Raw genomic sequence first — 26441 nt, forward strand, 5'->3', positions numbered from 1 at the left:
AATGGCAATGTACAGCATTACTGAAAGTATCTCTACTGCTTCACTTTAAAATTCACATTCATTTAATATTCACCAGAGACCAATGCCAGAAGCGAATATCTGGGAAATTATTTCAAACACAGCGGAGCAGAAAAGTCTTCCTGTTGTTGCCATACTGCAATTTCATTACTACACAACTCTACAAAACAAGAAGTTTCACTAATTGCAACAGACCTGAAGCACAGAGGGTAAGGCACCAGCTCTGGGAAGCAAACTGGTCACCCAGTGCCTTGCTGTGCCTTAGTTTACATACCTGAAACTTAATGAAGAGTGAGAAATAGAGTTCACCTGCTTTTCATATGTAAGTATCCTTCGAACTCACCGCAGGTAAACTGAATAAATAGTCTGGAAGAACACAAATTGATTTTCTAAAGCAAATCTCTATTCACATGTAGCCCTTGCTATAGAAAAGCTTAACGCTTCATTCTGGGTCTTCTTTCTGCCTCAATAAAGACAAAGGAGGTCATTAAATGCTTTTTGTAGCAAGGCACTCTCAAGTACTACCCCATTCATCCACAGTAACTCCAACTTTTCTGCTGATTGCCTGAATTTAGTATGTGAAACTTAATGAAGTCTGTTTTACAAAGTTGGGAATGACTTCATTTCTTTTATCTGTGTTTTGATTCCTAGCACAGAAAGTACAATGTATTTCTTAAAGCTTAACTAGGAAAAAAAAGTGGTTTGAAGGAAGAAAATCTGAGCGGTATTTGCTAAGATTGCATTCTCTGCTAATTGTGGTTGGCAATCGCTTTAGATAAAACACTAAAGTCAAAAGCACTTTGCTGCAGCTCCCTCACCCTCTTTGAAACCCATCAGGTTTTTGATGTGTTGCCAGCACCTTTCCTGACATCCCAACAGGCTCCTTGTCCCACCACATTCTCCATCTTTCCCCAGGTTCACCAAGGAAAAACGTGCAAGTTTAACTCCTGGAGGTGACACAACCATAAACTTATTTTAACTTCTTAAATTGGAAAGTTTCTATTTACTGCACCTCTAGGCTGACTATAAGTTTGTGTCCTGACCTGGATTTCTGCCAGGCCTTCATAAAGAATCTCCTGCCAAAAGCACTTTCAGAGCTGCTCACTGCTGATGTTCACTGCTTTTAAATAATTCTGAAGCCTGATACTCTGGATGAGTTCATCTTTTGGCTTGCAAGCGTTCCTGGCCCCAGCTTCAATTTCTTACAGTAACTAAAGCTACTGTACCTCCAATTCCCCTATAGCCTCACTGGCTCAGCTGAACTTCGTTCTTGTTGTTCAGCATATATTTTTACACACTTAGTCCACTTTTATTCATTACATCAAGCACAGTCGGTGCATTATCCTTGGAATCAGACCCATGCTAGCACTAGCTCTATAGCTGTATTAAACTGTTATTACTGCCCAGGTTCTAGCAAATCTGTTGAATGCTTCAGCCAAGTGCTTTCTGAAGCAGAGCTTGCCAAGCCACGCTGCAGGTCAAACCTTCTTGGACTGTGGCTCAACCTGAAGGCAGCAGAAGGCCCTCCTGAGTAATCAGGAAAACACCAGATACAAGTACTGCAGACTCCTTGGAACTTAAGGACCGATGTAAAGCACAAACTACATACATAAACACTTGGTAATAACTAAAGTCTTTAAGCCCAGATATGTCTCGTCCTACAAATCTGTATCTGAGTGGGTATATCTACGCTTCTCTACAAACACTGATTCTTGATTCACTGAATGCATTTTGAAGGGAAGGACAGAGCCCTCAGTTGCCAAAATTCCTTCAAATTTACCTGGTTTAAGTGAATGCTTCTCCACTGATGCCAAAAATAAAAACTTAAGTGGTAAAATGACCTTCTTCAAGAATAATTAAATAGATAAATACAACTTAAGCCCATCTGAAAAGAAAATCTTTCCATGAAATGTTATGTGTCAGTGAAATCATTACAGGCACACAGTAAAGCTTTTAAAGAAGGTGAATAGGAACTTCTCTTGCCACAACACCAACCTGTAAGTTTAATCAGCTTTCGGTTGCTTATGCTTTGGAGGTATCATCATGTGAATTCAGGCAAGTAATCCCTTCACTCTTAAATTAAGCCCAAGCAGGATGGATTAACAAGAATTAAATAGAAAAAATATAGATTGGGCTCCAATATTGCTTATGGAAAAAAGATATGAAGATTAAACCTCTTCTGCTAACCAGTACATAATAAAGGTTGCTTTGTATTTAACGTTACGCCAGCTGACTTCTGACACCCATTCCCCATGTGATCAGAGCTGGGATACAAAAGCCTGAGCAAAAAATGACCTTATTGCAAGCCAGAAAGTCACAATGAACTTCTAGTGGGGAAAACTCATGCAAGTGACTGACAAGACTTATTTAAATGTAACAAGAAGTAAAGGATTTTGTCAACACACATCAGATACTTTCCTGCCTACCAGTAAAAGAATAAAAATAAGCAAAGAGTGGTCTAAGGAATGACTGGGTCATGTACTGTGTTGGCAGAATTTGGCTGGATTTCTTAGTTCGATGCGCACACAAACTCATCATCAAAAGCACAGACACCTCAATTGGTGTAAAAACCATCAAAAGAGATCCATTCTCTGCCCTATGTGCCATGGCAATGTTCATCTGTTTGAAAAATAATACAGGCTTGCAGAATGTTTTAAAACAGAAATGTAACGTCTGCTTACATGACCTTGTCATGATTCATCACCAAATATTTCAAAACAAAGGACTCTAAAGGGAAAAAATAATAATAATAAGCTTTCAAATGTACAACTGAAATAGATGAGATACAAATTACTGGAAAGCTAAAGCACCCCAATCACAAGTATCATGTATTGATTTGAAACTATTCTTACCCCTCTTAAACCACTATTTATTCCTTCCTCAACCAACGAAGCATAGGAAATCATCCACAAAACGAAAGTAGCCAATATACAGGGAGAAGATGAGCAATGTATGTGAATCCCTGGAGGCATTCAAGGCCAGGCTGGATGTGGCTCTGGGCAGCCTGGTCTGGTGGTTGGCAACCCTGCACATAGCAGGGGTCTTGAAACTCAATGGTCATTGTGGCCCTTTTCAACCCAGGCCATCTTATAATTATGTAAACCAGTATGTTAAAATGTATTTTTTAGCATATTCCTTCTTTCATACTACATTCACACATTAAGAAAGCCCGGTTTGCCTTGGGGTATACAAATACCAACTCAGATGAAAATAAGAACACAATTAAAACGAAGCATGTAAAGAATTGTTAATGAAAACCAGGAGGCACAAGTCAAAAAGCCATTACAGTGAAATGGTCGGGATATTTTCTATCTGCCAACTCTTTGGTGAAAACAAGAAAAAAAAAACTTCTGAAATTGCTTTTCAAAAATAGGAGGTTTCAAAGAGGGAAAAAAAGTTCTTACCTAAATATTATCAATGATTCTTATAGGAAAAAAAAAGCAACAGAAGAATTATAATCTTAAAAGTAGAATGAGGACAACTCTTGAAGATCTCTCACAAACACAACGGCTTTTGAGCTTGGTGCCTGAAATCACTCATCTGGTTTATGATGTGCAATTCAGCTTTTAGAAGTAAGCAGACTAATCACTTGACAAATGCATTCAAAATCTGCTAACCCTGCTGTGCCATGCGGAAACAATAACTCATTGTGTTTTGACTCTTATTATTCTAGTAGTAAACATGAATAGGGGGCCAATGGAAAACCTTTCCTGAGCATACGGCGATTCATAGGTTTCCAGCCATAATTCACAGCAACCTGCAAATCTTCTGCTTACATGCAAATACAATCCTTTAAATATATTGTCTGTATTAGCAGTGCCCAAATCTGAGCATGGCCTGCTGTTCTGGAAACATTTGAGGAAGAGGCACATAAAACAGCAAGTATAAAATCTTAAGAGAATTTCTGAGCTCTCATAAAATTTGATTATTCTAATCTGCTTCAGTTTATTATTGTGAAATATCATGATGGAGAGCTACGTACCAAATGGATAGATTTAAATGGTAGGGATAAGGATTTGCTTTTCAGGGATGCAATACAAACAGATCTAGTAGCACCAGGGAAAACATCAGTTAAATGACACCGAAACACCTCTCTATAGCAATATCCAGTTTATCCCCAAAGTCAAGATGCTAAAACTATGTGAAATGGAATATAATCCTAAAGATGGCATGTCAGCAGAGATTATTTCACTTGTGGTTGCTCTTCCAGGAGACAAAATGAGCTACAGAATGCTTTGCCTTGTTACTAAGTCAAGTAGAAATTTAAAACTACTAAATAAAATGACGTCTCAAACAGATCATTCCATCTATTTCCTGAATGTATTTTGCATAAGAATGTATTCCTCAACTCACTGCACATTTTAAAGACAAAAATGTAAGCTGCATTTTCATTTCAACAGTTAACTCTAAATTATCTTGTAAACCAGTACAATTGACCAAGAAATGCCAAATGCTCAACTCTAAGCAGTAATATTCTTACTACAAAACAATGATAGTCATTCCAAGTTTTGTATCATGACCAGCACCTAAAAGGCCAGAGTGCCCTTAATGAGAGCAAATCATGACTGTCATGCCAACTATATGAACTTCAGCAAATTCCAAGTGTTGCAAATCTAGCTTACATTTATGACACATTAATGTGTTTTAGACTTAATTTTTAAGGTCAAATCAATTTTACAAGGGCTGACAACGCAGAAGCAGAGTTGTTGCCTCATTTCGTACATGTCTGAGTTATTCTGCATTGCACAATAAAAACCAGAAAACACACTGCGTGATTTTAACAGGCCATCGTGACTCTCTGGATTGTGAACTTGCTTCCATGGAGCTAAAAACTTGCTTGTGGCCGAGACAGAAATATTAGACCGACTACAGTGAATTTCAGCAATCCAGCACGTTGTTTTCCTCTAGTCTACTTTATAAATATTTTTCCCATATACTTACTTTCAACATATTTGTGCAAGAATAAAACATTCTGACAGCTTTATTTTCTTTTTCTGAAGCAAAATCTTCCCATGGGACTGACCCTGAGCCAGCTGATGACTGAAAACTTCAGACCTTCCTATGAAGGCTTCCCTTCCAGCTGCAGAGCTGACCAGACTTCCAAAGACTTTTAATGACAGGTTTTAATGATGCCTCCAGACCCCCCATCAAAATGGAATATTGAGCTGTCAAGCTTGCAATGACAGCAAAAGCAAAGGAATTTAGATGATACAAAAGACAGAATCATAGAACCATTCAGGTTGGAAAAGATCTCTACGATCCCCAAGGCCAACTGCAGCCCAGCCCACCATGCTCACTGCCCATATCCCTCAGCACCACATCATCACAGTTCTGGAATATCTCCAGGGATGGTCAACACCTCCCTGGGCAGCTGCACCAGTGCATCAACACACCTTCTGAGAAATAGTTTTTCCAAGTATCCAACCTAACTCTCCCTTCATGCAACTGAAGGCCACCACTTCTCAACCTATTGCTGTTACTTGGGAGAAGAGGTCGACTCCCACCTCACTTCAACCTCATCTACTAGAGGAAGAGTTACAGGATTATGCATTTGAGAATCACAGCTCCAAACAACAGGATGAGAACAGGAAAACCTTTGGAAAGGTGTAATTGTTAAAAACTGCTTATTAAAATATTTGAATTGTATTCAAGTGAAAATGGCAGGGAGCGATAAGAAGGAAGGGCAAGGAAAGGTCCTCATCAAGCTTGCCTTGTCAATTGCTTGACAAGAGTTAAGCACAGAACTACAGGCACAAGTTTTTCCATGAAACAGGCAAAACTGAAGCAATTGGCAGCAGCTTATCAGCTAAGGAAATCAGATTCCAGCAATCCATTTACTGGCTAAATTAATTACAAGATGGAATCAATTATGTTCCCAAGCAGCTCCGCGTGCAAGGCTGGAATAATGGTACCACAGCACAAGCAAACATGCATGCAACCAAGATTCATCATTTCTATATACATGTATGAAAAATAAAGATATGCTGGCAAAGTCCTCAAAAATTATGTAACTTCAAAATACACACTTGTCTATTACACAATCTTTATGTTGGTAACTTCGGGTGAAAGCTTATTTTCATGAGTAGTGTTGTAAGTCAGATGATGGTGCTTCCTGAGGAGTGTTGGTTTACTCTATCAATGTCAGATGCAGACATATTTAGCATAACATTAAACACTGACTTTTAAACAAATATTTACCAAACTTTGAGATTTGTTAACAATGATAAATGGATTTCATATTGTGATTGTACTTCAAGTTACAATCTGAAGTCCTTTCTTTCTTGGCAATTGTTTTGTGATACTCCGGAGTTGATGATTCACTCTAACTGCCAATGCTCAGTCCAATTCATGCACTGCTTCTGATGCATCAATGTTTCCATACCATCTTCAAAGCTGCAGCACCAGCTGCTTAGTACCACAAAGTAACCAAGTGAATTAAGTTTGTTACCTTTTTATTACAGAATCACTGAAGTAACTGAGTGTATTTTTGCATATTAGACCAAAATCCCATGCCAGTCATTTCAATTTAATCCAAGTATAATAAAAAATGAATGAAAATTTGCCTGGCAACACCTTATTGGCACTGTCTACATTGCCTATTGCTATCATAAGAAAGCAAAGAGTTAGTTACTGGGAATGATTTAGTTATTAATCTGAGAGAATTTACTAAAATGTTTTCAAAACTCTCCACACCGTAACTTTAACAGATGCTGTTATGAGGAGACCAGCAATTTCTCCAGGAATCAGATGATGGCACAGCACAAAACAAGTGGCTCAAAAATCTCCATCTGTGATATTTTTGTGACCGTATTTTCATAATCTCAAGAACTTGAATGCACTGATCCACTTTGATCATTAACCTGTACTACACAAAGCTTATTAACATGAATATATAGTGACATTTGTATTAATTTGGCTGATCAGATTCAAAGATATGACACTACTCTGATAGATCATTTAACCAATGACCAGAGCCATCAGAAGTGAACAATCAGCAAAAAAAGACTCCGTGTTCATAGATGCAATAGATGCAAATCATGTTTGAAATGAGTCCTTTTTCTTAGCAAAGAATAGTAGCTAAACTGTAAATGAGACGTGTTGAATGTTGGTGCTAGAAATCCAGGTTATGGAAATAGTTGCAGCAGATTATTTTTCTAGTGAACTCATAGACTTTGCTCCAAGTATTGGACACCAAAGATGGGAAGCAGATTACAACTGAGACTTCTGTGGGCCATGTCCATCGACCCTGATCAAACACTGCCTTTCACTTGTGTGAAGAAAAGCAACGAACAAACCACTCACAGCAGTTTGCACACACCTCAAGTTACATGACATGCTGAAGGGCTTGGAAACCACTATATTACACCGAGACTAGATGTATCCTTATCTGGAGTTGCTTCTTGAAGGCGCTGACAGACCAGTGGTGATAGGAAGAAAGATTTGCAGTTTCTCAGTAATCTAATTACCATCCCCAAAGCAAATTATCATGAAGATTTTACTTCACAGAAACTATTTTCACAATCTTGTCTCAGGCACAACAAACCAAAATCCTCAACAGATGTTTGAAAAGAGGACGTCAGTGGGTTAGAGTGAGAAAAATGGGAAGCAGAAGGATAAAAGTATGTTGAGATAGCAAGTAAATTACTTGTCATACTTCTCATACTGTACTTATTTCATTGGTGTAACTGCTAGTGAAAGTACCAATGAAGTAAAACCCTGAAGACCAGTTCTGCAAAGAGGCAGTGGACTAGCTGACCATGGCCACAAATACTTTAGCACCACACTATCACGTGGCTGAATTTTGGACACTACTTTCAATGTATTGTCCAAGTCATAGACAAGAGCTTCCCTGCAGAGCTATCTTTAATTCATTTCTACTTTCTTCGGTACAACTCCATCAGTTTTGGCAGCTCTGTTCTATATATATTTCATCCTTACAAAGCAGGAGCACATGGCCTGCACATCACCTCAAGAAAATGCAGTCTAGCATAGCCTCTATTTTTCAGAGCTCATCACTATCCAAGTCCTCAATTACTGCCCTGCCTCACTAACTCCTGATTTATTTGTATGTAAATAACTGGTTGCTGCTTAATGATAAACACATCAGAACCTTAATAAATCTCTTTCATATATAAGGTGAAGCCAGACAACAGAAATGAAAAGCCTATTCAGCATAAGGCTTGTGTGATCTAGGTAAAATTGGTAATTTAGAAAAGCAAGAACGTTTGACAAAGGAATGACCTTTTAACCGCAAACGTTGTGCACTATGCTTTGCTATGCATTTTCCTTTCCCCCTGTAAAGTTACTGGTGTTTTCCAACACAAGCTAGGAACTGCACATGAAGAGGCTACCAGCATGGTTCATTAAAATATAAAGTCTGAGAGTCTGCTGGCACAACTCATTGTTTTCTCTGTACGACTGGAGTGTTTTCAGGTTAAGTAAGGCTGAATCTCAGCACATTGACAACATCAGTGATGTCAAGAGCTGGATCTATTTCAGCTGTTGGGCACCCATGATTTGCCACCCTAAGAAATGAAAAGGTGAGTTCTTACAGTGCCCGCAGTTGCTTTATGCAGTTATTAACTGCTAGACAGTTTTCTAGGTTCATCTCTGAGGTATAAAGAGTTAACAGCTCTGTTCAATTTGCCTCTCCACTTTTCATTCTCCAACTATTAACAAAAGTATTAGACGTCAGACAGGGGCAGGGAAAACAATACTTCAAAACCATTTGAAAACACTGAAGCACGGGATAACCAAATAATGTAAAACAGACACAATCCTCCATTTCCTGATACTTCAGAAAATTTTTACTATTATTTTTTGTGACAATCCCAGGCTTTTTTTCAGAAAAGAAAACAAATACCTCATGATAGCAAAGAGCTCTGTGGGGTAATGGGTATGAATACAGAGCAGCCCTCCTCCCATTGCAGAGACTTGGCAGGTCAGAGATTGCAGCACTCCCTCCTTAAGTAGCACTTTCATAACCCGCAACTAGCACATTTATTAGCTATCTTCTCTTTTTATTATGGGAGAGAAAAGGAGTTAGAAAATTGCCAAATATGATGAACAAACTGGTGTGAGGTAATGCTTCAGAAATCTTCTGGCATTACAGACCATATTAAAAGATGACCATTTGCAGTGACTGTTTTATCGCCTTGGGCAACAATACAAGCCACACCATTCCTCCCAGTTGTTTACTAGGTCTGGTTATCGCCCTCTGTTTATAGGTAGGAAGTCCCAATGCTGATAAATCATGACCTACTTAACTGACATAACTGAGGGCTGCGTTATAGAAAGCTATTCATAAGGAATAAAGCACATCATTTCTATTGCCCATTTTGTAATTTGCTGCAACTTAATTAAACTCATATTGCTGACTATTGTAGAGAGGAAAGAAAAGGAGGAGGAAACTGATTCTGCTGTTGAGAAATAGCTTCCTTACAGCTAGCAAATCTTTAAACCTCAAATGGCTATAAGCTCTCAGCAGGCCTAATACACTTCAACACGTAGCTATGTTTTAATTTCCTTTAACCATGGGATGTAAGTCACAGCTCCAGTAATGTCTGCAGTGAGGTATTTTGTGCTGAAAACGATGCGATGTTTTATACCCCACAGCTTCCAAAAGCATGAAATCCCAAAGGAATTGCACAGAACTGAGAAGATGATGCCCCTTTGCTTACATGGGGTTAACACCGTCAAAGGCAGAGTCATTTAGTTGTCAATCCTGAGCTTAAATGAATACACTTCTTTCCTCCTGCGTAACAAAAAATCTCTCTAACACCTCTGGCCTCCAAAACCGTTCTTCATTTTACCTCTCATTTTATTTCCTATTTCCTTTCACCGATCTAATGACATATCTGGTTGATGAGGACAGACATACCTTAAACAACAGAACCTTCTGATGGTTATAAATGTTTTGTTTCCAAAGTGCATCCAACCAACAGCCCAAGGCTGTCTCCCACCAAACCACACAGCTGCCTGCAATCATTCTCTATTTGTATAGTACATCCCATGCAAATTCTATTCGAACTTTTAATCAGTGTCCATATCGAGCAGTGTATCTGACCTGATGTACTACCTGTAAAACAGAATGGATTTAAAACTCACGTTGCATATGTTCAGAGATAAAGCAATCTACTCGCTAACGCTTGCAGGAAGAGTTGTGAATTTTAGACTTTCTTCCCCCTTAAAGGCAACATTTCTGCAGCTTATCAGAAGCAAATGATACCGATATGCAATAAATACGAGAGAGACAATTTACATCATTTATCATTACTTGTGACCTTACCTGCTTTTGCATCCTGGTTGAAACGAGAGTATTTGGAAAGCTCGAGCAGCGGGAGACATTGCTCAATGGGCGTCCACACATACGTCTCTGGACACAACAAGTCAGAGGGTCTATACTGACCCTACAAGGGGGGAAAGGAGAAAAAGAAAGGTCAGATCAGTTGCATGTGTACAGTTTGGCTACACGTTTCCAGAATTTCTTATGAGAGAGGAATAGTTTTAATCTAACCTAAACAAACTGAGTAAGAAACAGCTTCACTGTAAACACAAGCTTATTCCTTCAGTAATTTCTGCATTAGCTCAGGAGTACAGACTTAACCCCGACACTTGAAAAAAAATAAAGTAAAATTAATGCAGTATATTTTATGTTATCCAAGATGAACTCGAGCAATTTTGGCTCTCCTTACTGAAACTCTGTGTATAAGTTATCCTCCTGCGATCTGTTGAGCTGGTGCTGACACTAAAAAACTCAGCACCTCAGAAGGCAGCTTGTCTCAAACGTTCTTCATTCTCACAAAGTAACAGGGACAAAAAGAAAACACCCTTTTAATAGAAAATGAACACTTCACAGTAAGTGGGATTTAATTTTTACTGCATTAGTGATAGAGCATTTTGCTCTTTGCCCACTAAATAGCAATACTGTCTTTTTCAATGCACAGAATTCTTCCTGGAATAGCTTATGGATAATCATGATGAAATTCTACTATTGTATTTGATTTACTTAAAAGATATTCTTTGCAGACATTCCCAAAACTAAACAGGGATATTTATTTTCCCCTTCTGCTACACAGAAAATCACCACCTCAGCAATAATAACCTAATCAAATCTTTTTTTAAGGTTATTAAAAATAAGATTATTCACTGGCCTGTGACTTAAAACAAAGATCTATCTTTGAGCCATTACTCACTTAATCCATTTACTCTCAGTCCCCATAGCCATACGGAGGCAATGTTTAATTAATTTTCAAACTCAAAATTCACTACGTAAATCAGCTTGGAAAAACAGATATACAGTAAATAGGTTGCAAACATCTAAGGATTTCATCATGCTGCCCCCAGTGCAATTTAAGAGTTCTTCATTTGAATTAAATAGATCACGATAGTGATGATTTTGGAAAAAACCTCATGTTTTTGCCAAGTACTGAAGACTAATAGTTGATTTTTTTTCAACATCAATGAATGTCATTCTGTCATAAGTCACATCCACAAGCTCTGCTCTTCTTTTATAGGTGCACCCCAGTGCAACAACACATGGTTTTGGAGGCTGTTTTCTGGATGTTTACAGTGATTCCAGCTTCTTTTAATTCTCTTTCCGTTCAACTCCTGACAATATTTAGAGCAAAAGAATGAACTCTTTCATGACTTATGTCCTATCAAATTTAAATGCTTGAGTCAGAAATACAAATGTTATGTCTGATGGAAGTCACAACTGTCCACGTGAATAAAAGAACAATTTTGTTCCCATTTCCATCTGAAGTGAAAATAATATTCCTTCAGTTCCATGGAGGAGCTTCAGCTTCATGGCATTAGGAAATTCCCTAAACCTGGAGAATAGAACTGGTATTGAACTATTCAACTATCTAAGCAGTTGAAAGGGATGGGAATGCAAAGCCTAAAGAATGTTTAGTCACTATTATTCAGATGAAACAAATTAAGGATTAAGGAAAAAGTACTCCTTTTCGTCAACAGGCAAAAGCAATTAAGCATAGTTACGTGTGGACTTAATGACATTTTCTCAGCTGGCTATTTCTGCCTCTGGCCAAGGAAGCATCTCTCAGAACAGTCATGAAAGCACAAGCACAGGGTGACAGGTATGCAAGCACAGATAGGCTCCTATGTACACGGACTGCTGACTTACTGTCCTATAAGATCTTGCACCTAGACAGTAAAATATGAGGGCTGATGCAGATATAATGCCTCCCATTTTATTACCTTGGCCCACAGTGCTGGAGGTGGATGGTGGTGGTATGGCAGTGACTGACAGATGACACCAGAGAGGCAGTCTGACACAATGGCGTCTGACACAGAAGTGTGTAAGGAGCAAAGGTGTGGAACTGAATTCCTAAATGTGAGAAAAAGGCACCCACTGACATTCATCAACGCTTGCCAAATGTGTATGGAGACCAAGCAGCAGATGTGAGCACAGCGAGGGGTGGGTGGTACATTCCAGCAGTGCCAGCTACTTCCAACCCCCAAATCCACCACTGTAAATTCAGTATTTATTTGGGAGGGGTCATAATACCTAATTTAGGAGGCAAAAGCCAGTAAACAGTTCTGAGGTTTCCTCTTCCCTCAGATTTAGAATTGAGTCGATAAGTTTCCCTGAAGATGAGAGAAACGGAAGCGATGACACAGAGAGGTCTCACCAACCAGAGACATGAAACAGAGTCGGAGCCATAAGTTAAACCAACCATTGATGCTCTTCAGTATGCTTGCTTGTTTGGAAACAGTTTTAACAAGCACGATATAGGTAAGAGTTTTTTCTCCCTTAAATGTATTTTATTTCCTCTACCAGCTAAACCCACATCCCATGAATCATTCAGCAGAGGAAGTGGGAACCCAGGGACACACAAGGGTGGGTTTCCCAGTCAAGTGTTGGCACTCGCTTTATATTGACATAATTAAAAAGGCAATCCACAGAAACTACTCAATCAAATGGGTGATTTCTAAAGGCTAAGAATTCTGCAGCATCTTCCTTCATATAAAGAGAAAAAAAACCACCTTAAGGTGCTTTCCCCATCGTACTATTAGATATGCTGCATTGTAATTGGAAACTTCTGGAAACACATTTTACAGTGAAGCTGCCAAGCCTAAATTAATACTTCACACCGTGAAGTATTATTACTATTTTTTGTTTTACAGTTTCCACATCAAAATTGACCAGAACTTCTCTGAACTTTTGTCCCACAGGAAGGGCAAAGGTTTTAATGAGACTTAAGCCTGGAGATTACTTGTTGAATATTTGGTAAAATCTGAGGGATCTGGTAAGCATTTGAGATGGAAAAACATCAGCAGAGTTTGTTTTTGTAGTCTAAGTAGAACTTAAAACGTAAAACTACCAAGAAAGAGAATAGTCTGGAAAACAAAAAAAGGTCAAGCACCAGTAGCACTGAAAAAACAAGAAGGGAAGGTTAAACACACATTTAATTCTTTTATCAAGCGCAGTTTACATCTGTATCCTATTTCTTCACAATAAACCCATTGATCTTTTATTAAAAGTGAATTAAGGCTGCCTTCATCTCCATTTCCACCCAGCTGCTTAAAACAAAGCTCTCAGACTACACAAACAAAATAATTCCAAATCATCAACAGCGATCCGTTGGAGCTAAGCAGCACAACACGAGTGCATCAGGTTTATTAAATTCAGTCCTCCCACTGAAAGACAACCCCACTGGAATCCCAGCAGCTCCGTTCTCCAGCAGACCCTTGCTCCCTGACTTCATTCCACAAACAGAAACGGTCCCTGCTGACCCCAGAAGAGTAACCCCAACGCCCTGCATTCACAGCCAGCAGGACTGAGCTGGACATCTGAATCCAGTTCTCTCCCACATCACAAACAAACAAGCCCTCAAGATTCATACACACAGAATGAAGAACAAAACTGTATTTTACAAATATTAAAGATGGTTGGATGCTTCAGACTTATCATCAGAAGTACCCTACTTACAAGGAAGCGTTATCTCTAAAAGGAGTTCAATTAACGAATGTATGGATTGCGGATAAGTTGTCAAATAAATAACATAGAATCATAGAATAACCAAGGTTGGAAAAGACCTAAAAGATCATCCAGTTCATCCGATCATCTATTACCAATAGGTCCCACTAAACCATGTCCCTCATTACAACATTCAGTCTTTCCTTGAACACCCCCAATCTGGACTTAACCACAGAAGCCACAGTTGCTTTTGCAAATGCTTGCTTGACACTTGAGTAACACAAACATGAGTGATTTTATCTAAACTCGACATTCATTATGCAATCAGAGCTTTCAGGGCCCAACTGGATACTCTTGGAAGCTCAGCTACCTTTTGTTATCAAAGATAAACATGCTGTAATCTCCAAACCATATTATTCATATTAAACAAAACTGACCTTGTAGCCCATAAACCTCACACTGCTTTTGAGAAGTGAACATGTAAAGGAATTATTCACAGAATCACCAAGGTTGGAAAAGACCTCTGAGATGATCCAGTCATCCCTGGGCAGCCCATTCCAGAGCCTGATCACTCTTTCAGAGAAGAAATTTCTCCTAACATCCAACCCGAATCTCCCCAGTGTGTTCTCCTTCCTGTTCTAAAAGATGTGCTGATTCTCATCCCTTTAGTTCTATTCTTTCCAATGCATCTCGCGCAGAAACTCAGAGGAGTTGCTCACCTACACTGCTTACATTTTATCTACATGAAAACAAGCATTTCATAGAATCCTGGTCTTTGGCATACAAAGATATGAGACGTTGATCCTCAAGAATGGTTAAAGAGAAAATTTATGGGAAACCAATGGAAAGAAAAAGAAAAGCTAAGCTCATATGTGGTCAGAACACAAATCATCTGATTACTGAGATGGAGCTGATTTACTTTAATTCTACCACAGAAATTCTTAAGGAGACCCCAGCAATAAACTTGGAACAAGAGATTAGGAAAAGCTATGACAAAGAGATAAAACCCAAGCCAGGGCCTCAGGAGGAATGCTCCATTAGAAACACACCAGCTATGCTGACTTCAGTCCATCTTAAAAGGAGTTTATTTTGGCAGCTGTGAGAAGTGGCAGAAAAAAAGAAAAAGGTGAGTATTTCAATCATGGGGATCCTATATCATTCCCTTAAAGAGCTGCCACGAGCTCACATTACTTCTTGTAATTATTAAATAATTTATTTCGTACATTTTCTTATCAAAAGGGCAGAAGCATCCTAGTGTGTGTTGCATTAACCAGTAAAACACAAGTGTGTGTGAAGGCTTTCTGCACAACTCTTAGTCATTTTTAAACCACTGAATGGAATTACGATGTGCCAAGAAGTAAAACTACGCAAATCAACTTTGGAATCTTCTGTGACGTTTGCAAAAGCAGAGACTAAGACCCAAAGCCTTACCCTCATGATTCACTTCAACTCCATACCCTTTCTTTACCAATAAGACCCTTAACAACTCTGAAGGACTACACAAGAGAAGAGCATGTGTATTCTCCAACAAGACCAGTATTCACTTTTCAGCACACATGTTGCTCTCCAGCTTACCCTGCTGCAGCCCCTGTGCCTGCAAGCGCACCTTCCTGCTGCTGGGTGCAGAGTCTCCCAATATCTCCTGCCCCAGAATTTCTCCAAATCTAACCCTCTGGAGTGTGCTTTACCCTTATGTCTGGCCTCAAACCCAACTCCTCATTATAGCTGCTGGTTCTGTGATTACCCTCCAAGCCCTTTGCTGTTTTCCCTGGCATTCACTCATGCTCAGCAGCTCCAAGCCTTCCTCGTCTTTCCCAACATCCCTCATACTGCTCTCCTCAGACAGATTTCTCTTCTTCCAGCTCCGGACCCAACCTTCCATACCCAACCACCCACCCCAAAGCTCCTCAGTGGTCCATAAGATCCACTCTGCATTACCCCCTACACCCATCACAGCCTCACCTCTGCTTTTTAATCGCTGGCCAAACTCACCTCATCAATGGGAATAATGCCTCTGTACAAGACTTTCCCAAATCTCTGTTTCTGCCTTTAATGGGGTTTCCAAAAGCTCAGCCAGAAATGCACAGAACTTGGCAAAATTCTCTCCAGACAAGACTCCAAGGGCAAGAAAACAAGGCGTGCCCAGGAAAGTCTGTGCCTGCTGGTCGCCTTGCACTGAGTCATTCCATATTTCACTTCCATGCCCAGCTACTGACTCATTCTGTGCGGTATTCAACTACATAATAAATAAGGCGACTAATTGACAGCTCTTCAAAACTGTGAATCGCCGATATTCAAAGGAGCTGAAATACACTCCCGGTTAAGAATTCAGATAAGGGAAGCTGGCTTTAAATTAAGCTATGCTATGCACATAAAGCATGAATTTAAAAAGCATTTGCAGTGCTCGTGCTACTACATCACGTTGAAAAGCAATACTAACGCATTCATACTGTGCACAAAAAGATGTGAATTATACTAAAACTGAAGAAAAAAGAATTAAATCTCAGCGTTTAGGTGCCCACAACTCTTTATCAGCAATGACAAAAGCACAGACATTGTCACACTGCCTTTCCATCCACGAAGAAATAGATTGAGAAGGTTTGCATTGCCAGAGTATTCCAACCATGTGTTAGAACTTAACAGTAAGTAACACTACAGGAAAAAAAGGTATCTGTACAAAAACCCGGACCATCAAAGAAGAACACTTTAAAAGAACTTTCTTCTGTTGCCCATAAAAATGTTTATTTTTACTGTAAGTTTCCATTCCTGAAATAAACATTCTAACTTTAGGTCAGCTGAGCTTGTCAAGTGTTTGTTAAACAAGGCTGCTTTGTTTGCTGAGAGGGGAGCATCTGTGCACGAAGTTCTCTGTGCTTCCCAGGAGCACTTTTAGGGTCTCACCTTGCAGGTCCTCACCTTTAGGGTCTCACATCTCAACAGCTGTAAGCCAACATCTGAACTGAACCATCCTTGATAGCAATGGAGCAGTCTCAAGGAGAAAAAAAACAGCACCGCCAAAAAGTGTGTTTTGTCACCAAAACATACAGATCAGAGCTCCATTCGTTGCCACAAGAAACACTAAACTAACACTTGTAGTATCCTCAATGCTCAGGAGCCTCTAACTGAGCTAAACATAAGAAACGGGAAGGAATCCAAATACAGGAACACCGAACAAGCATAGGGTAACGCAGAAAATATGTCCAGACAGATTGATGCATTGAATTTTTGTCAGGTTATTCACAGGGAATGGTAACTGCAAACATACCCTGCAAGAAATAACACATTCTTTCAACATGTACTTTTTCATACTGACTCGCTTTCAAATCCCCCCTCATGTTAACAAATTATTTCTCCCTTATTAGATACAAAAATATTAAACTTCAAGTAGTGGATTTCTTGTCAAGTAAGTCCATTTTTATTAAGCATCCAAAATAGAACAAAGTGAAATTACAGCACCAAATTCCACAGCTGTCATTGTACCTGCACGCTTCGCATCTACTAGCTGTGTAAATGCATATGCTTCTGGCTTGACCTTACCAGTTGGTCATTCCCACTTTTCAAAGCAAAGTAATAGAGCTTCATAAGAAGGTGGGGTTGTTACCACAGGGGCCTGGGGATGCCCAATTCAGTCATCAGTATGATGGAAACAACATTTAACGTGCGGAATTCCTTTACCAACACTCAATGATTGAGAATAGGTTTGTGATGACAAATTCACCAAACCATCTTCCAAAGCTTCCAAAACAAGCTCTATCAAAACCAAATCATTCATGAGATACATGCAGCATTTTACTCAGCATCCTTCACTGCTACTGGGAGATGCGACCTGAGGATGCAATGAGCAGCAAGTCCTCCCAAACTGAATGTAACACAAAAATGGCTGCCAATCCCTTTGCTCCACCCCTGAATGGAAGATAATTAAGAAGGATTAATAGCAAGCCACACAGTGCTAACCAGCAAAGAATAAAATGAAAAGAATGTGAAAAATAGCATTCACAAATGATGAATAAACTCTACTGAACACATTAGCACTAAGTAGCCCTGCAGAATACTAGCCTCAGTATCTTAAATAAAATCAATAGATTAGTGGAACAAAAAAGCTCATCTCCTCTTCTGTCCATTCATAGAACAACAGTGCATTTGTGTTGGGATCAAACAAAGCATTTGGTTCCTGTGTACTTCTGCTCCGTGAACCCATTCTTCTTCAATTAGTTAACAATGGAATCGTTTTCATCCCCTTTCTCCTGTGTCATTCTAGCTCAGTTTTACTTGTGAAAACATTTTTGAATTACCATTTTCATTCAGGGTGAGAACGGGAAGAGAAGCAAACAAGTGCAACATTCTATTAAGAAAAAAAGATGATCTGGTCCTTTGAAAGCTTTCTAGCCAGAATCTCACAGTCATCCTACACATATAATGCTGCAAATAACTGCTATTAACATCTCCCTAAACTGAAATAATTTCATTCCTTTTAGTACAGTCCAATTCCTCAGCTGTAACCAACTACACCAAGTGTTCAGCCCCCTTCACTGTAAGCAATGTGTGACCTCAGCACTTGAAGGCCTAATTTTAGGCATCGTTCTGTAGGAAAGAAATGGATCTGCTGAAGAAAATCCATTGGACATCATAAAGAATGGCAAGAGGATTAAAACAAACGTGATTTGGAGAAAACATTAAAAGCAACTGAGGGGTTTATTTTGGTGAGTAGATGGGTGGCTGGAAATAACATTGTTTAGGAAGTTCATGTCAGACAACGCAATGAAAAACAAATAAAGCACAAAATTATATAAGGATATAACTGCCAGTGTATAAAGACAAAGGAAACTTTTGGCAGATACATGTCCCAGGGCATCTTAAAATTTAACACAAGTGCAATTGGACCTTCCTTGGAGCAAAGATACAGACTACAGAATCCCTTATGGACCCTGACAAGTCTACTTTCTATTTCTTCCAGGTTCCAAATCGTTCCCCCTGCAGCAATTTGGGACTCCAATTCCTACCCAAGCAACACTGATGTACAAACAATCATCGTCATAAAATGTAGGAAGCCTTTTACAAACTGGACTGTTGGAAGCACTGTGAGTAATACAAGGACTGAGGACAAATAATAGAACCTCGTTAATATACTTCTACTCTGTACAGTGAACAGCTAAATAAACTCATAGAAAATAATGATGCCAAAGAATAGTTGTCCAGATTAAATGCAACACTTCAGAGAAACATACTGTGATAATTCTGTAAAATACAGACTCTTAATAAAAGCAGACCTCATTAAAGTATCCACCATTAAATCTTTCCTATAAAATTGAAGAAAAAAAAGAAACCTGCGTGGATTAACTGACCTGTCAGCCAGCTCCTACTGTAAAGGCTGCAAGGTGAAATACAGCAGAGCCAGGAGGAGCAGGAGTTCCTGGCTTCCAGACCAAATAAATCCCACTTGACAACATTGCCTAATTAAAACAAATTTCATCAGTGAAAAGCAGAAGTCAGAAAGAACATAATAAGAGCAACCAAATTCAGTGAGAGCTCCAATATTACAGGTATCAGCAGGCTCAACAGACTTGGTGCAGAGATAAAGCTGACCCGTGTCTCGGTGGCTTCAGTGACAGATTTAAAGGGCTGTTTGTTCTCCAGGACACAAAATCTTTGCTGTTTTGCCCACGGCTTGAAAACTTGCATCCCTCTGAGTAGCCTCACAGAGAGACATGGCTGCATGGGAAATGAAGGCATTGCACTCATTGAGCCCTGTGCATCAGGGCACTGTAAGGTTGCTGCCTCAGCATATGCTAAATTTACTTATCTTTGGGAACAGCCAAAGAGAGACAGACTGACCAAATTCAGGATGCTAACCAGCAATGCAAGAGCATCCAACGAATAATTAAGTCAACAAAATACACAGCAAAGCCAACAAAGCAGCACTTCATTAATTCACTTGCTGTTAGAGACTGGGAAAAAGCACATTGATTTGCATGCATCTGACATTCACTATAGCACTGACCAGTGGATTTATAGTATCGTAAATGGAAAATACTGAAACGCGAGCCATGACCTCATTCCTGGGATGAAGGAGAGAAATTAATGATGTGAATTGAGAAGAAATTATTCCACCCCCCCCAAAAAAACCCCAAAATAAAGCAAACCAAAACCACGTGACTTTTGCCTATGTATTTCAAAGTCTACAGTTCTCACTTTAATTGCTAATAGCTGCTACAAGTCCTCTTCAAATTCAGTCCGAGGCAGTAACGAGCAGTGAATTCATGACCATGCAGAGCCATGAATTAGACATGATACACTCCAAGCAGTTATTAGCATGCAGAAGATGGCTTGTGTCAGATTTATTAACACAATCCTGAACAAATCTTTTCAGCAGCTCTTTTTGACAGAGGCAGACAGGTTACCTCTAATAACTCCGAAAACATTTGGTGGTACAGAATTAGTCTACATGGAATAAACTGTAGCCTTCCTCAGGTGCATTTATTAAGGCAGGCTTAGATTTTTGCTTATTTAGGCCTCGTGCATATGAGCAAAATTATATTTATCAAAGAAACAGCATAGAAAAACCAACTCAAATAGAAAAGCCTAATGCAGCAAGTGAAACATGTAGAACATGTACTACTGATGTACACATATAGGTGACTAATACCACCTCTACCATATCTGTATTCTTCAGAACACCTGAACTAAAAACGATAAGCTATATCGTTATCATAAGGAAAACTGAAGTTCCTTAACTCCAAAGACTTGGCTGAGCTCTGCATTTGTTTCTAGTGGTAAAGTGGATTCTGACTAGTTTTAGCCCTGCAAATCTGGTGTGAAACTCAGTACAGCGTAAACACAGGCACCAAGGAAAAGCCATAATCATTTACCAATTACATACCGTACAGAACGCAGCAGCTTACAGGAAATTATAATAGTAATTGCATTCATTATCTTGAACTGCCATAAAAAACAACAGGGAAATGGATACTCTGCTTTTAAGCATTTTTATTTGCATTGGAAATCCACTGTCAGCACTCAGTGATGGTTGTTGCTACTCAGAACAAAGGTTTTCAATGCTCATAACAACATCGTTGTCCCAGTTGGGGGGGGAACAGCAAGCAGCCGAGTCAATCATATGAAATACCACTGCAAGTCTTGGCCAGCCATTTTCAAGGAGCTCTAGAAAATCCCTTTGGATTTGAATATCGAAAGCCAAGTCATAACTCAGAGTGGTCTTTTTTCCCTGCAGTCACCAACCCAAACCATTAGAAGGAACACACAGAGCACATTCATGGCTCCAAGAAAATGAGAGCTTGGCTTCAGCTGCTGATACCAACACAGAGCAGTAACCTGACCACAGAGGAAGTCCCATGAAGAAGTGGAAGGAAAGTACAAGTAACGTGGCTAAAAAACTGTGGTAACAAGCCATGCAGAAAGCTGGATGCCATTGAAAAGCAGGGAGACTTTCCACTCTGTTCTGCAATTCATCATTTTCAGATTTTCTTATACTTTACAATTGTTATTAGTATATGATTCAGTCTTTACTTTTTGTTATCTTGTTTCCAAACGGTTCTGCAAAAAAAGAAACAAAAAACACTCCAAAATGACTGCACTATCAAAATGTGTATGGCTTTCTATCAGTATGCATCAGCTTTTCAACCTATAATTCTTTATCAAAAAGTAGCATTGCACACAAAAACTTGGTAAACTATAATAAATATTGCCTTGTCAGAATATCCAATTGACTGTATATGACCTATTTGTAAACACATTTGGAATTTATTTTGATGTATGATCTTCCTAAAAACCAACAGAACTAACCCTGCAGAAGCCACTGGTACCAGTGCAAACAGACCTGAGCACAGCAAGTCCCATTCCCTAATTTGATTCATCATCTATTCCCATTGTTAATAGTGGCAGCATGGAGAAAAACAGGCTTACAGCTGGTGGCAGCTTTAGTACATGCTAAGTAAAAAGATAAAGCACTCAGGTATACCTACACCAGCTTTTTCTACGTGACGCTTTTCAAAGCTATTTCAGTGGCAGAATTGGGGCAGCTTGTGCTTACATAACAAAAAATCACAAAGGTTTGTATTAAGACGCATTGTATTAAGTCACTTTTCCTTCACACAGTTCAGCCCATGCAGGGAACCCAAGCTTTCTGTAAAGGTTAACTGAGTTCTGTGTCCAGGAAGGGTGAAAAAAAGCCCCAGGTGGGAGGCAGACCAACATGGGAGCCGGAGCTGCAGGCTGCTGCTGCATCGTGCTGCTGCAGGAGGAGTGATGCTGAAAATTCCTAAAATCAGCCAAAGAAATTGGCTCTGGAGCACTATAAAATTCCAGGGGCACCGCTTACAACCGCAGTCAGCCTGAGGTATTCAGTTCAAGAAAGATTAATCACAGATGAATCAGCCTTTTGTTTCTTTTTTGACATTTCAGAACCCTTTCTAGTATTCCATCTATCTGAAGTCTGGCCATGCCTTGATACCAAAGTAGACTGTTTGAAATAATTCCATTTACTTTGGCTTGCCTACAAGTCTGGATAAAGATTTCAGTCAAAACATCTCTTCAAATCACAGAATGGTCTTCAAATAGCACACAGATAGTGAGGCAAGGAGGTAATGGGTCTGTTCAAAGCCTGCTGATGTTATTTATTTACTGACTTCACATGGAGTGGTGTCAGGGCAAGGGGATGGCTGGCCAAACCCAGAGATAATAGGTGCTCCAGTTGCACTTATTTGAACGCCGATATTGACATTGAAAAGGCATTAAATATAATAATAATAATCACAAAATATCCACAACCAGAAGTAAAGAAACTCCCTTCTCAATATAAGAACTAAGAGGAAAATAGGATTTAAAAAGTCAGGAGCAGCAAGTGCACTTACTATTTAGACCAGAAGCACAAAACCAAAGTCTTATTGATTCTGAGTCTGGTGGATGACAGCAAAATCAAAGAGCTACAATGGGAAGAAGTTAATTTAGCATCACAGTGAGCTCAGCAGCAACTGGAAAATGCAAGTTTAATAACATAGAACCACAGCAAAATATCTTGTGGGATAAATCAGACAAAAGCTTGGCAGAATTAAAACAATGAAAGAGCTCTCAAGCATTTCTCTGATGTGGCCATTGGTTTAGTTCTGAAATTCTATGAATATATATCTGTAAACAAATGTCTTTAGCTGAAAATACACTTACAGACATAGAAAGAAAACACTTAAGAAGCAAACCTGAGTCCAGCGTTATCCTAAGATAAAACTTGAAGTATAAGGTGGTGTTTTATCACAGGCTCCAGAACACATTAGGAGAAAGACTCTGCATCTTACAAGTGCTAGGAATTGTTCCAGGATACTACTTTTCCAACATAAGAACTACCACATCTAACAAAGCCTGAAGAGTTTAACCACAAGGTCATGAATTTTAACACAGAACCATTTTAATCTTGTATGTAGCTGATCTACCCACCCTACCCCAACCCCCCCGAAAATGGAATAAAGCCACTGCTTTGTGTTTTTCATCATATTTTTCCATATTAATATAGTTAGAACTACAGAAATCCTTCTGTCTCAATTTAATGTAGATTTTACTGCACCGGCACATAAATATTAACCCATAGATCGGAACAAGTCTAGGAAGAGCTGGGAACTAAAGAACTGGACTAGAATGAGATATTCCCTTTGTTATCTGCAATTTCCCTGACACTCTGCCATTAGAGAAAATGACATTGCAATCAAATGCAAGTTGTTTGGGAACCAAAGGAACAGGGAGGAAAGGAGTCCAAAGAAATCTCGCTTTTCAAGACTTGTGTAATTACCAATCTGATCCATTGTGGTCACAGAATCACACAGAATCACAGAATTACCCGGGTTGGAAGGGACCTCAAGGATCATGTAGTTCCAACCCCCTGCCTAGCAGGGCCACCAAACATACACATTTACTAGATCAGGTTGCCCAGGGCCCCGTCCAACCTGGTCTTGAACACCTCCAAGGACGGGGCATCCACAACCTCACTGGGCAGCCTGTTCCAGGACCTAACCACCCTTCTAGTAAAGAACTTACCCCTAACATCCAACCTAAATCTTCCCTCCTTCAACTTAAAACCATTTCCCCTAGTCCTGCTATTATCAGCCCTTTCGAAGAGTTTACTCCCCTCCTGGATGTAAGTTCCCTTCAGGTACTGAAAGGCTGCAATGAGGTCACCCCGCAACCTTCTCTTCTCCAGGCTGAACAAACCCAACTCCCTCAGCCTGTCCTCATAGGGGAGGTGCTCCAGCCCCCTGATCATCTTTGTGGCCCTCCTCTGGACCCTTTCCAAAATTTCCATATCTTTTTTGTACTGAGGGCTCCACACCTGGACACAGTACTCCAGATGGGGCCTCACAAGAGCAGAGTAGAGAGGGACAATCACCTCCCTATCCCTGCTGACCACTCCTCTCCTGATGGAGCCTAGGATCCCATTTGCTTTCTGGGCTGCCAGAGCGCACTGCTGGCTCATGTTAAGTTTCTCATCTATCAGGACCCCTAGGTCTTTTTCAGCTGAGCTGCTCTCAAGGACAACTCCTCCCAGCCTGTACAGGTGCCTGGGGTTCTTCCGGCCCAAGTGCAAAACCTTGCACTTTGCCGTGTTGAACCTCATTAGGTTCACCCGAGCCCAGCTTTCCAGCCTGTCAAGGTCCCTCTGAATGGCATCTGTTCCCTCCACCGTATCAACTGCACCACTCAGCTTGGTGTCATCAGCAAACTTGCTGAGGGTGCACTCCATTCCCTCATCGATGTCATTAATAAAGATGTTAAAGAGCACCGGTCCCAAGACAGACCCTTGAGGGACGCCGCTCGTTACCGGCCTCCACCTGGACATAGAGCCATTGACCACCACCCTCTGTCTGCGGCCTTTCAACCAATTGCTTATCCATCTAGTTGTCCACCCATCAAATCCACCTCCCTCCAATTTGGAGATGAGGATGTGATGGGGGACCATGTCAAAGGCCTTGCTCAGGTCCAGGTAAATGACATCGGTCACCTTCCCTTCATCCACCAACGCCGTCACTCCATCATAGAAGGCCACAAGATTAGTTAAGTCGATGGTCGATGATGCTCTTTACCCATTATATTGCTGCTAGTAATTCAGAATTTCTCAGCCCTATTCCTGAGCTACTGGAAACCCGCCCTGCCTTTGAGGGTACTCTTCCATTACATTCAGGCCTCTGATCTTCACTGGACATCACATCACACACTATTTACATCAAAAACTGTATCATTTGTAAAAGCAGAAGATGAAAATGTCACAGGCTGGCCACCAAAAACGAGCTGAGTTCTGCCCCGACATACTTAGCAGCAGCCACCCATCCAACAGCTGCACTGCTGATTGTAGTGGAGATGTCTACAATTTGCATTCCAACAAAGTACCCATGTAGAACAAGACTGACATTTATATATATCTATACCTCCAAGCTAGGAGTGGTGTATTTAAAACTAAAGCATTCTGCTATGTCCATGTGCAGACAACATTAATTCATCATTCTTGGATTATAACATAAACGAGCAGAACAGTCTGTTGCACAGATCCTCAATTATCTCAGCCAGGTCTTGTGCAGAAGACTGAGACTGACTTAATGCAAAGTGGAACCCTGTCAAACTCCTTAAATCAACATCAAGTCACTGCTCTTTACACATCCCCTGTCAGCAGGAAAAAAAATAGGCAGCTTCAAAAGCATCCAGACTGACAAACGTGAGCTTCCAAAGGCAGTATGGTGTAAACCAGTACTCAGGCTCAGGTGTTTTTGCCTTTTTCTTTAGAAAAATCAAATAGAAATGTCAGCATAACACTTACCTACAGCCTTTCCTTCTCCCAGACTATGAAAAGGGAACCTCTAACACCTCTTTAAACCAGAACCAGGCAAGGCTTTCAACACGTCATGCCACTAAGCCAAGCAGGCGTTACTTAAATCGTTCAATCTGCCAAGTCAGTTCTTCCTACTCTGCTCTACCAACCACTTCACAATGGCAATAGCATCATCCAGAAGCATTTCATTGCTTAGCTTTACAATTCATTTCAGTGTTTTGGCTTTTCTTTCACAATGGTCACTTACTGCTTTTTGACTATTTCAAAACAAGCTGAAAATGCAGGTTTTTTGCGCACTTTGAGGATGAAAAAAGAACAAACTGAACTCTTGAGCTAGATTTCATTTGCTTTCTACATTTCCATGTTATTAACGTACAGTGTTACTTGTAAACGTTCAGCAAATCTCTGTCAGTTTTCACTATTCAGATACGGTGCAGCAATACTGACAAAGAACGATATCTTTGTAAAGACAAGATGGGATCTAACAAACAGAGAAGAGATGGACCCTTGGGCATATAGGTCTAAACAAAGTAGAGGCTAACAGGGATTACAAAGGGGATTCGGTGATATACTGCTTGTGCCAAACGTTCTGGGATTCTCCTGACCCTTTCTGTTACTTGATCCAAAATTCCTAACAATCTGGCTTCCCATAGCTTTATC

At 40.0% G+C, this 26441-nt stretch overlaps 1 protein-coding gene across 7 annotated transcripts in view; it reads right to left on the reverse strand.

The window, feature by feature from the left end:
- The window catches only part of ATE1 (arginyltransferase 1), a 56428-nt gene that overhangs the window by 2193 nt on the left and 27794 nt on the right, over window positions 1–26441 (reverse strand). For 6 of the 7 annotated variants that reach the window (XM_015867500.2, XM_015867496.2, XM_015867495.2 and 3 more), the window contains one exon: window positions 10307–10427. In XM_015867500.2, coding sequence (XP_015722986.1) covers window positions 10307–10427 — 121 coding nt within the window. Of the gene's footprint in view, window positions 1–10306; window positions 10428–20927; window positions 21512–26441 lie in introns of those variants that run through there. The other variant, XM_015867502.1, reaches the window with a different exon arrangement.

Source organism: Coturnix japonica, chromosome 6 (genome assembly GCF_001577835.2).
Source record: "Coturnix japonica isolate 7356 chromosome 6, Coturnix japonica 2.1, whole genome shotgun sequence".
NCBI lineage: Eukaryota > Metazoa > Chordata > Aves > Galliformes > Phasianidae > Coturnix > Coturnix japonica.